General features: G+C 44.5%; 1 protein-coding gene across 1 annotated transcript in view; it reads right to left on the bottom strand.

Annotated features, from left to right (window-relative positions):
- Nucleotides 1-6027: 6027 nt before the first annotated feature.
- The window catches only part of LOC119433898 (neprilysin-1-like), a 43950-nt gene continuing 37946 nt past the window's right edge, over nt 6028-12031 (bottom strand). The window contains exons 16-20 of the mRNA XM_049659153.1: nt 11783-11913; nt 11365-11430; nt 10419-10544; nt 8468-8544; nt 6028-6141 (exon numbers count right to left, since the gene is read on the bottom strand). Coding sequence (XP_049515110.1) covers nt 6030-6141; nt 8468-8544; nt 10419-10544; nt 11365-11430; nt 11783-11913 — 512 coding nt within the window. The 3' untranslated portion in view covers nt 6028-6029. The remainder of the gene's footprint in view (nt 6142-8467; nt 8545-10418; nt 10545-11364; nt 11431-11782; nt 11914-12031) is intronic.

Here is a 12031-nt window from a genome sequence, read left to right as displayed (position 1 = left end):
TAGGTACGATTTTTTTTTTTTTTGCAGGAGCAAAGCATGGCCCGGATTTCTGATATTACATGCACAAAAAGTGAAACAGCCTTAAACACCGAACATCTTGAACTACTTGGTGCAAACAATGGGGAACCCATTCCAGGGTCACAGTGCCAGTTACGCAAAAGCGTGATGCACGTCTAAAAGAGTTTTGCAGAAAAGAGCCAAATTGTTTGCCGAAGGTGCCATTCCCACCGTTCCTGTCTTCCTAGAGTCGCAATCACACACGATTTATCTGTGGTACCTTTTCAGTTTGGTCTAGCGCGCGGTGAGTGCGTCCATTTCTCGTAGGTGCAATGCGAATGCATGATATAAATCACGGCAGAGATCTGCACCATGTCGCTTGTGAAACGAGCGGACACCTCATGGTACGTATTAAAGCCATGATTACCACGATGCGAAAATGAGAGGCACCAACGCCGGACACCAGACGAATTATAGCTCTCCAATACCATATTTGTGGTTGCCACTTTTCACATTTCTTGAAGCCATCATCCCTGAAACAAATGTATTACACCTTCTGTAGGTCTGATTTTTTGTAATGCCATAAAACTGGGCAGTCGAAGGTCTTCGCGAATGACGGTGGGCCACATTGCCCTCACAGAACCGTCGTTTACATAGAAAATGAATGATGGCGTTGTCCTCAGTTTCTAGTTTTTTATTGGATTTTTTGTATAGAGAGAGAGAGAGAAACGTGGTGGGAAAGGCAGGGAGGTTAACCGGAAAAGATTCTGGTTTGCTACCCTGCACTGGGGGAAGGGGAAGGGGTAATGAAAGGCGGAAAGAATAGGAAAGAGAAAAAGCAGTCACAAAAAAAATTAAGGTATTAAAAAAAAAAGAAAAAGAAAAGGAGGAGGTTCGAAACGTCTGTGAGAACTATAGTCTGTCAGATAGTCCACTCGATCGAAAAACTTCAAGAGTGCCTTGACTGACTTGTTGTGTGACGACTGTATAGGCCGGCGTTCCAGGACTGTCTGCTCCGAAAGCGGCCGGTCGTCAAGACGTGCCAGCGCGGTCGCGAATGACTGCCTATGTGCGCTGTATTGGGGACAGTGACAAAGTACGTGCTCGATTGTTTCCTCGTCGCCGCAGTGATCACACGCAGCACTATCCTCCCATCCGATGCGGAAAGCAAACGACTTTGTAAATGCGACACCAAGCCACAATCTGCAAAGTACTGTTGTTTCGGGTCGGGATAGTCCAGGTGGAGGTCGAAGTCGAAGACAGGGGTCCAGTCGATGCAGACGTGTGTGTTGCAAACTAGGTGTGTTCCACAACGATTGTGTGGCATCGTTTGCAAGCACTCGAAGTTTCGCAGCTGCATCTGTTCGTGACAGCGGGATTGGTTCCTGTGCGCCGTCTTCGTGAGCAGATCGAGCAGCTTCATCCGCATATTCGTTGCCCATTACGCCACAGTGGCTAGGGAGCCACTGAAAGGTGACGTCGTGTCCTTGCTCGACGAGGCAATGAAGGAGCTCTCGGATTTCTAGGACTAGTTGTTCGTAGGGTCCACGGTGTAAGGCGGAAAGCAAGCAATGTAGCGCTGCCTTGGAGTCACTGAAAACACTCCATTTGTTAGGTGGTTCCTCACGAATTATGCGAAGTGCGCTACGAAGAGCAGCAAGCTCCGCGGCTGTCGATGTCGTCTGGTGTGATGTCTTGAATTTCAAGGTGGAGACTTTCGCAGGAAAAAACACTGATCCTGCAGAACCGTCCACGGTGGTTGAACCATCAGTGTATAGATGGGTATGATCACTGTATTTTTCGTAGAGCATGATCAGCGAAAGTTGCTTGAGAGCTGGTGATGAGAGTTCGGCTTTCGTTCGAATTCCAGGCACTGTCAGTCGAACTTGTGGCTGAGCCAAGCACCAAGGAGGAAACAAAACTCTCGTTGCAGCTGTGTAACCTGATGGAAGGTATGTATGATAAGGCAGTATTGTATTGTTTTGTATAGAAAACCTATAGCACCTGTAGGACATCACAGTAGGAAGTTTAATAATACAAATTGACCTATTACACAACAGGGCATTAGGTATCATAGCAAACGTGCCATAACTGCGTCTTATTGAACGTAACTTCAGGGATTACAACATATCCACAATATACTCCCTATATAACCGCTCTCCACTTCGTATATAGCATTCAAAACAATCTCAGAAAACAGCGTATTTAATGAAATTGCCAGTCTGCAAAAAATATAGTTACCTATACTACCCGTCATCGGAAATTTTGGGATATAACGCATACAAGAACTAAAAACGGCTTTCAAATGACAAAACACAAAGACCCAGGCTGCTTAACTCATGTCATGATGCCAGCACTGATACACTTAACATAACATAGTCTCAAATATTCTCACTGATGCGATCTCTCTCCTAATTATCACAACAGGAACCAAGCACATAGCTTTTCTTTTTGAACACGAAAGTGTTTTATGCCAGTGTCCGCAATGAACTTCCGTTACTGATGTAATTAACGGATGTGACGTTTGGCGCCAACGAGTAAAATCTGTTTTCATGACTCGGATGGCGCCGCCACGTAGGAATGATGAAGCGAAGTACTGCATCGTGACACTAACGAGTGCCGACAGGGATCGCTTGGGCAGTCACATTCGCAGTGGAGGCTTCCAACGCGTTATACAATGATGTTGCCACTATCGGCTCATGGTTTGTATTTCCCGTCGGATTAGCCTGTTGCGCCTCGTCGCCTACGGAGTGCAGCTTCAGCATGCATCAGCAGTGCTTAGACGCCGCCTACTGCTTCGCTTGCGATGGCACCAACAAAGAAAACGGCGGCGCTAACCGGCGCAGAAAGGCAACGGCGTCGACGGGCGAATCTCGCTGTGGTCCGGCGAGAGACACGCCAGCGTGAAGCAGAACGCCTTTGAGCGTTCGCGGCTCACGCTACCAACCCTGCCACTCGCACTTCTGAAACTTGAGTGTCTCGAAACTCAACTGGCTGCCCAAGACACTACCGAGTCGAACCAAAATGCTCATACCGTCGCCGAAGCGACTCGGCAACTGGACGCCGCTCGCCAACAGGACTCGACACGCCAAGCAAACCTGCAACACCGTCGTCCGCGGCCCGCAAGTCGTGCGTCTTTCGCTGCAGCGAACCGTGAATCACGAAGCAATCATGCAACAGCTTCTGTGAAGACACGTTTCACTTTCGTGTTCGACCAATTCCTTTGAATGAGGAATCAACCACACTTTTTTTTCTCGCCTGTACTATATGCATGTGGTGTTGAGTGTATGCAATGTAATGGTGTGTAATGTTTGCGTCGGTTTCGGTTATTATTGTAATATTTATTTGCTGTTCCATTAAAAAACCCCCCTACACTGTTAAGTTATTATTCTTAAATTTTTCTTTTTCTTTTTTAAACATTTTCTCTAAACTGTGATGATCGGGCGACTCACAGCCAACATGTAACGCGGAGGCTAAGGGCACCTGAAGCTGCCTTGTTGCAGCTTTTATCTCGGCCTCCTCCACTGTTTGTAACTATATTCAATCGGAATAAATAAACAAGTAAATAAACAAGTAAATAAATGAATAATAAATAAATAAATAAATAAATAAATAAATAAATAAATAAATAGTAATTAAACCTAAAAAGAAACCCAGAGCAAACACACCAACAAAAGCAAAACACGGCGACGGAAAGTTCAATCGGAGGGTACTACCGGTTAACAGGGTACAGAGAAACAGGTACAGCCTAACAGGGCACTAGGTTGACGCCTTAAATTATCCCTGGATATGCATTTCCAGCGTACAGCTGCGCTTTATGCACTAGTTATGTGCCCTGTCTGTCTTTGCTTTCTGTACAGGGTTATGTACGTCGTCATCCCACATGTGATAGCATATTTTGCTGCCATCGTACGAGTAGTCGCGGTTCCACAAAATTAGTTGAGTGGTTGCTTAGCTGTGTGATAGGGCCACGTGCTATTTCTTTCTCTGTCGAGCAACCGCTGTTAGCAGACATCTGCTGACGCGCAAGAAGCGCTGACGCTACGACGAATCTCGTATATTTCTGATATTGCAGTAGAAAACAGGCCCGCCGCTCTTATCAAGCTGTTGAAACGCCGACTTATGTTTGTAGTATGATAGTGGACTTACACGAACATCTCTTGAAAGTTCACCGAAATATGCATAGAAAGCGGCGAGACGAAATCGCAGTTATTTGTATCGACGATCGCTTACTGCTCTTGTTTCTATCAGCGCCTCCAAGCGGTATCTTGATTTACAAGGGACAAGTTTGACCAATTACCTGTTTACACTTTATTAAGCACGTGGCAATGCTGGACGAAGATTTATAGACATAACATTGCCAATGGACGAAGAAGAAAAACTACTAGCCAGCGTCTCGTAATAGAGTTTAGGACTAGCGATGTCAGCCAAGCACGTGACCTTGGCACGGTAGGTTTTAATGTCTCCACACCGCTGCGTCGCGCACGGGTTCTTCCGAAAATGGAAAGGTTGTGGCGGCAACATGCAGCTGCTGCATCGGCCCGTTGAAACGAGAGAGATTAATGTATAGGTTACAATGAGCGACCGAAGTTTCAAAAGCGTACCGGGAGAAAATGCGCGCAGAGTGGTTAGCAATCCACTTGAGAAAGGACTTATTGATTTAAAGTTTCCCGGAACCAAAGATTCTCGCCGATATCCGCTGAGCGCAGCCGAGGCTCGGATGTCACGTGGTGCGCCTAATTTTGGAGACACCGATAAAGAGGTAAAAACGAAAGGAACAGAATCACTGAGTGTTCGCTTATGAATGCCCGATGCGGGGCCTATAAAATGTTTCTAAAACAAAGACATTACGACGGATGCTCATAACTTTCTAAAAGTGTGAAGGAGAAAACATAGTTTGACCCATAGCAATGTGCAATGAAGCTTTAAGCCCACGCGGCGACGTATACAACGCGCGCGAGCACGCTGTGAATGTTCTGCCGCCGTTTCCAAAACTAAAGCCCCTTGATGAAGATCAACGGGCTTTATTCCCGACAACTGCCGCTTATGCAACCATAATGATTACCAGGAAACATTGGCTGCGAATGCTGTGCACGATGCCGAGCTCTCTGGTAGAAACGCAGCACTTGCGTGGGCCTATCCCCAAGGTGGCGCACAACCACGCCAAAAAATCACATCATTTTTAAGTTTGCGTTATTGTTGCGCTCTTTTAATTTTTCAGTCTGAGAATATTGAACATAAAAGGCATGCGCAGTGGATGTTTTGTTTCGTGACATTTCTTGGTGGGCTGTGATTCTCAAAATCCCGAGCAATAGCTTTGTCAAGAATGTGAACCAAGGTATGAGCAACGTTAGTGATGGAATAATGTGGCAATATAACCCGCAGATACCCCACGTCATGTAAGAAGGCGTGGCATATACATGTACCTGAACGTGGTTGGGGATGATTTTCTCGGCCGCGGGCGCCAATGCAGACGTCGACGCCGGATTTTCTGCGACACGGGGCGGTTAACGCTATCGCGTTCATAAATAAATGCTTGGTGCGTGATGTTATACTCAAACCTATCAAGGTGTAAGAGAAAACGTGTAAAGTGGCCATGGGTCTCATGCAATCATCTTAGATTTTCAGCTGAGCCATTCGGGCATGGAATTCTTTCCCATGCCTCACTCTCGATTCATAGACTGACAAAACATTATTATCATCTGGAAATGCTCGGTCTCATGTATATGCTGTTGACAGTCAGCAGGTGCATGTCTGAGATCGTCTTTGTGGACACCGTATCGTTTGCGCGGGAGTCAAGACACACAGCATGGCCAGCAGTCGTATAGTTGTGACACGTGTTGGATCTCGCGCGTATGCTCTTTAGCGACGTTCTTGAGATTGGTAAGACTCTGCGAGAAATTCCAATGGGGAAAACTGCCGTTAGCATCTCAAGCTTGAACGGGAGAGATTAAATGACACCGAGATGCGAATGTGCCACAAGCACAATTCGGAATACGGAAGGTTATAAAACATATCTTTATTGTGCTAAGTCACCACAACACGCAAGTTTCGTTGCTTTTGGCCTTGAATGACATCTTCTTTGTTTCGTTGCAATGAAATACCGAAGTAAACGATTTCATGTTCTTTAAAGAGACGTTTATCCTGCAAAAGTAAAAAGAATTGGGATGAAGACAGGACAGCATGTCATAAAAGTAAATCCGACGACATCGCGATAGCTTTACTAATATCATTGTAGGTAGGTAATGCTTCAAGTTTTCTTCAATAGTAATAAAGTGAGCACAAGAAATTTTACTTTGATTCGTACTGCCAGACGTTGTTCAAACGAAAACATCAACAAACATTTCTACCATGTCACTGAGGATCCTTGGCTCATCTGGAAAATATGGTGATGATTCTAACGATTAAAAACCGGGACAACGTGACAGTCAACGGTTGTAAAAGAGCTGTAAAGTTAGGTTGTAAAATTGGGACTGCTGCCTAACTGAGGCTTACTACAATGAGTATACCACAAGAGACAATAAAATGATTCGCAGGTATAAGATCAAGTATGTGTATTCACGATATCGGTCTGCTTAAACAACTCTGTTGCTTATGCTGGCGTAACACGTATACGTTCTATATGCCTCTCGTTAGCCACTGTCTGTAGTCATTCTTTAAAATTCTTGGATTTGAGTGCCAATACCATGATCTGATTATGAGGCACGTCGGAGTGGGAGGCCCTGGCTTAACTTTGACCACCTGGTGTTCTTTAACGTGTACCCAATGCACGGCGCATGGGCGTTCTTGTGGTTTTGCCCCCATCTAAATGCGGCCGCCACGGCCATGATTTGATCCCGTGGCCATGTGCCTAGCAGTGCAACGCAAAAGCCACTAAGCAACCACGACGGGGGAAGTCATCTCTTTAATAGTGATGCTTGAAGTTTTCTTCAATAGTAATAAAGTTACCTGTATGTCTACCAACAAGTTGCTTACTGAATACAAATAATACAGTATTTGTATTCGAGAACGCTTTATGTATTCCTTAGCGAGCATCACGTAGGGGAAAAAATTCAGAATTTGTACAAGCTACTCGTACGTTTGCCGTAAGTTGAGATGAGCAGGTAGCAGCCAATGGATCAATTTTCTCTGGTTTCATGTTATCGTTGCTCTTTGTTCAGCTGGGATATTTGGGAACTGTTGTCACTGCGTCCGCGAGTGCTTGACCGCGGCATGACAAGAAAGAGAAAGCAGAAGACCGGCTGATAATTGGTCAGCAACGGTTTCTTTTTTTTTTCTTCTTCTTCTTCTTCTTCATTGTTAAAGGGCCGCTAAACAGAAATACTAAATGAGTTTAGACTGCCAAGATATTTTATTAAAACTATAATATTGGTTGTTTTCTGATAATAAGTCGATTATCAGAAAAAAAATTGAGGTCAAGGTTCCATTTTTTTTTAATTACGCGTCGAATTCTCCTCGCTGGTGTGTCAGTCCGACGTTACGGAGAATGGCAGAAATTCGGCCTTGCGGTATACGACATATGCAAGTGTTACGGGTTACACGTTCCGCAGTATATTTTCTTTTTTTTATTTCGTATTTCGCTCACATTGGCTCAGCAGACAGAGAGAGAAAACTCACTTTATTCTGCGATTAAAAAAATGCCTCGACTACCTCAGTCCAAGGCGTCGATGCAACCTACCAATGACCTTACGTACTAATGTTCAATATTTCGAGTTTCGGGCATACAATGTAGCTCATTTATACCAATAAACAATTAACTAGCCTCTAACAGATGCCGCCAGATCCGTGACGTCATGAGATGATGGCGCAGAAACGTCACCATCTGGCTTTTATTTTTGCGTTTTTTTCTGTTTTGCCAAACATGCTCATGGGAAGAGTTATTTTTCTAGCATTGAAGAAGTGTAATTTGCAAATACAGGTGAAATAATTTCTCTTTTTTAGTGTCAAACTCTAGGTTACTCTAGCACTTAGTGTGAAACTTTAGTTTATTCGGTCCTTCACTCATCGTCTCTTTCAGATTTCTAATGTTCGATCAAAATGTCTGTTCTAGAAAGGATCTCTATATTGTACCAGCTCCCACTTATTTATCACCACTTACAGATTTTGAAAATTCAGGCATCTACTACATTTCTAAACTTGCCCCGATTCTTGGTCCAACCCTCTGAGTGGGCCAGTGCCACTGTATTTAAGGCCATCGTCATATTCGTCAGTTTGCCGGGTTTCGTACCCGGAACTTCTCCACAGATCTTGCGTATAGAGCGAGAAAACAGCTGTAGGTATCATGAAAGAAAATTGAAGTTAAACTGCAAGAGATTCACCGTTTTTAAGGGTAAGTATTTTGCCGTATTATGAGCCGAGTAAATGCTACACATGCGCGAAGTAAAAGCTTTCAGGATGACGCTTATCTACTTGAAACATACTCATTGGGAGCAGATTTACTTAGTACTAAAAAAGCAAGAATGCAAGTCACCTTTGTCGACGCGGGCTGTGGGGGTCGTATTCTATTTGCAGGCGCAGAGCTTCGGGACGCGAGCTGCCACACCATACCTGCAAAACGAAGTTAACCATTGATATTTTTATTGAAAAGCTGTTGCAAATTGTTTTAATGCGAATAGAATTCTTGGCATTGTGAACGAAGATGTTTTATTTCCACCTATCTAACCGCATAACGATAAACACGGGCCAATTCCGCAAATAGACCAGCCTTAAAATACGGGCTGGTCCCGACCGTAGTCAAGTCTAACAAATGTGAGGCGACCCTGAAGATAGTGCAGCCTAAACAAAAACTTGCTAGTCCTTAAAGCTTATCTTTAAGGGTAGCACGCGATAGCTTTAAAGGGTCCCTGACTGATTCTCACGGTTCCCGGCCACTGTAGTTCATGCAACCGTAATATTTACCAGGAAACGCTTGCGGCTAACGCAATGAAAGAAGGCGAGCTTTCTGGTTCTTTTTTTTTTTCACAGAGCGGCGTCGCGCGCCGCGTGCGCTGCTCTGTGATTGGTAGACAGTTTTCGCTCACGGTCAACGCCGGCGACGCACTGCTTTCTGTGTACCGGGGTCCTTAAAGCTATCGCTTTAAAATGAACCTGACCTCGTTCAAGGTTTCTTTAGGGAAAACACAATCTGGTGCTGGGCACAATCAAACCCACGTCAAACTGGTTACTGAAGCACAGCATTCCGACACTTTACGCGCTGCAACGCAGATGCCCGCCGGGTGAGAGGTGTTATTTCATAATGTGCGCACGCACCGTCGCGCTGCGCATCTTGGAGGCCACGCCTGGACTTCGCATGTGTGGCCCGTTCAGTGCACAATAAATTTGCCTCTCAAAACATTGTTATTTGCATACTTGCTTAGTCATGGTCGATGAGTTCTGTGGGAAATTTTATTTTTAAGGGACAGCGTCTGCATCATAACAGTATTCGTTTGCATCTTCGAAAAATGGCATTTGTTGGCTTGATCTTCTCTATTTGAGGCTGTTCTCAACGACCTCCTTTTAATCCTGCCCTACGTCAACTACCTGCATTATTATGCCAGCAAATGCCCTCGCGTCATGACGACTTAGTTTCACGCTGTCATCACTTAATTTACACTTGCTATCCTCCGTTCTATGGCTCGGTGCGCGGTCTTGCCTTCTATTGGTCCACTCACCCGATATGTAGGCTCGCCGACGTGCACGTGCTTCCACTATTTCTGATCTCATTGAACTTGTATCACAGATTACGGTGACGGTCTTATTTCACTAAACACGTGTTCCGCGGCCCAATAAGGCTGACAGATAGATTGCCCACGTGAAATACTTGCAAGCCCTTCCTGATATAATTTGTTCTCACCTCTCAAGACATGATGTTTGCTATATAAGCTCGACTTGGTACTACAGAAAGTACAAAATTTTCGGTGACATCAGATAATATGGTAGAGAGCACAGAAGCGACAGCGCGTGCCCCTGCGCTGGTTCAAAGCACTTTTTGCGTTCAAGAAACAATCCTTCCCAACTCCGTGTTATGAAATAAAAAAGAGTGCGAAGATGGAATCCCAGAGTATCTGTTGGAAGCATCATGGTTGTAAACAGTAACTTTCAAAAATGTATATTTATTCCCGAAACTACACAACGGGCTAAAGGGGACACCGTAATGGACTATTCAGGAATAACTTTTACCCCCTTGGGTTGTCTAACGTGCACAGATGTATAAGTGCATGAGCGACTTTTCTTTTCGCTCCTATCGACATGCGGCCGCCGAGGCTTGGAGTCGAACCTGTGACTACGTGCTCCGAAGCAGAACGCCATAGCAGCTGAGCGATCATGCGGGAAAAGAGTAACTAAACCGTTACCTCCAATTCCGCCTGTCAATTCGCTTCTGTGTGTACCGTTGTTAACGTTTCTTTTTTTTTGGCGCTGAGTAAATTTGATGCCGCGTTAACCAGAGGTGAAACAGGGAAGCTTACGTATGCAGCGGAAATGAAAAATAGGTGCTTCGCTGAGTACTTTTCCAGTCCCGGAAGGCGAACGTCCGGCGTATCGAACGCCTTCAGTTGTTGGTCAAGTGTCTGAAAAAAGAAAAGGGAAAAAGCATGGCAGCTATTTCATGGAAGTGTCGTAGGCGTTTCCATAATGATCATCAGCTCGCATTCTCCTTAATGAAGAATGAAAGCCTCTCCCTAAATATTTTCAACTCCCTTAGTCCTTCATCAAGCCAACTTATACTTGCTAATTTCCCTATATCTTCACCTATTCTAATTCTCTCTGACTGTGGACGGCTTTTGCTTATTTTTTCTCCGTTTACTTTCAATGCGGTGTAATTGCAACATTGCTGTATAACGGAAGCTAAATATGTCGTAACTTTCTGACACAATATACGTATAAATTGGTTACTTAGCGGTTGCAGTGTTCGCCGCCATATCTTAGTTGTGAACATATGAAGCGTCTCGCGATCTAACAAACAAGAAAAAAAGCAGGCAGCGAAGCAATTCCTTCATCGCTCTCGTCTCACGGCTGGAAAATTAAAATTATGCGAAGTGCAGTTAGCATTGTAATGATGAACAGTAGTGGAACAAGGGATGCCGCTGCAGCCAACATTTGAAAGATGAATTTGTCTTCGTCAGACGTTTGAAAAAGGTTCAGTACCACAGCGCTCTTGGGTGCAGTTTCACGTGCGCTTTGTGCAAAGATGCCATGTCAGAAGCCCACATCCCGTCAACGTTTTAGCAACAGCAATTTTTCATAAAGTCAAGTTGTAACACAATGGCAGTTCCCGACATTTGGATTGAATATGACAGTTTATATTTGTCGGCCCGTGTGACGTTTCTTTCTGGGTTGGCATTCTTGCGCGTTACGTTTCCTGGAGATTTCTTATCAAAGCATACTTACCCTGAAAGCCATTCGAAGTCCCCCGTTGTCCGCCATATTTTCACCCAATGTATTCACACCGTTCAACTGGAAGCGAACCATAGGTAAACATTCATAGGTAAAAAATAAACATTCTAAAGAAACTGCTGCTATCGGACTACACTGTGAGATTATGTGGTGGGCTCAGGACAAACGTACAAACGTTCTGAGCAGTGGTTTTCGACTACCTTACATTCGTACCAAAAAGATAATTCCTTGGAGGTCCTATAGTGCGAGAAATATAGCGGGGAACGTCTTTCTCGAATATACACGCGAAGCCAACAGGCGTTCACGAATTAAGCAAAACAGAGTTCTCGAGTACGTTCTTGAAAAAAGTAGGGAGGCAATAACGCACCTAAATCTCATGCTTAATTCACATGAATCTACATTTAGTACCCACCGTTCTGTTGGCCAATTCGCTGAAGACGGAGCTGTATTGGTCAATAAAGCATTTGGCCTTGACGTCGAACTTCTTTTGAGTCGAATTGCTCCACCAGTTTCTCAACCGCCCGTCCTCATCAAACTGTTTACCTGCAAAAATAAATAATAGTTATAGTATACGAAGTCAATCTTTGCATTTATAAATGCTTTGCATAAGGGCTAATGAAAACACTGCAGATGCTTCCCAAGAGAAAATATATGTGAATCT

Source organism: Dermacentor silvarum, chromosome 11 (assembly GCF_013339745.2).
Source record: "Dermacentor silvarum isolate Dsil-2018 chromosome 11, BIME_Dsil_1.4, whole genome shotgun sequence".
Lineage (NCBI taxonomy): Eukaryota > Metazoa > Arthropoda > Arachnida > Ixodida > Ixodidae > Dermacentor > Dermacentor silvarum.
This window is presented reverse-complemented; position numbering and strand designations above follow the sequence as displayed.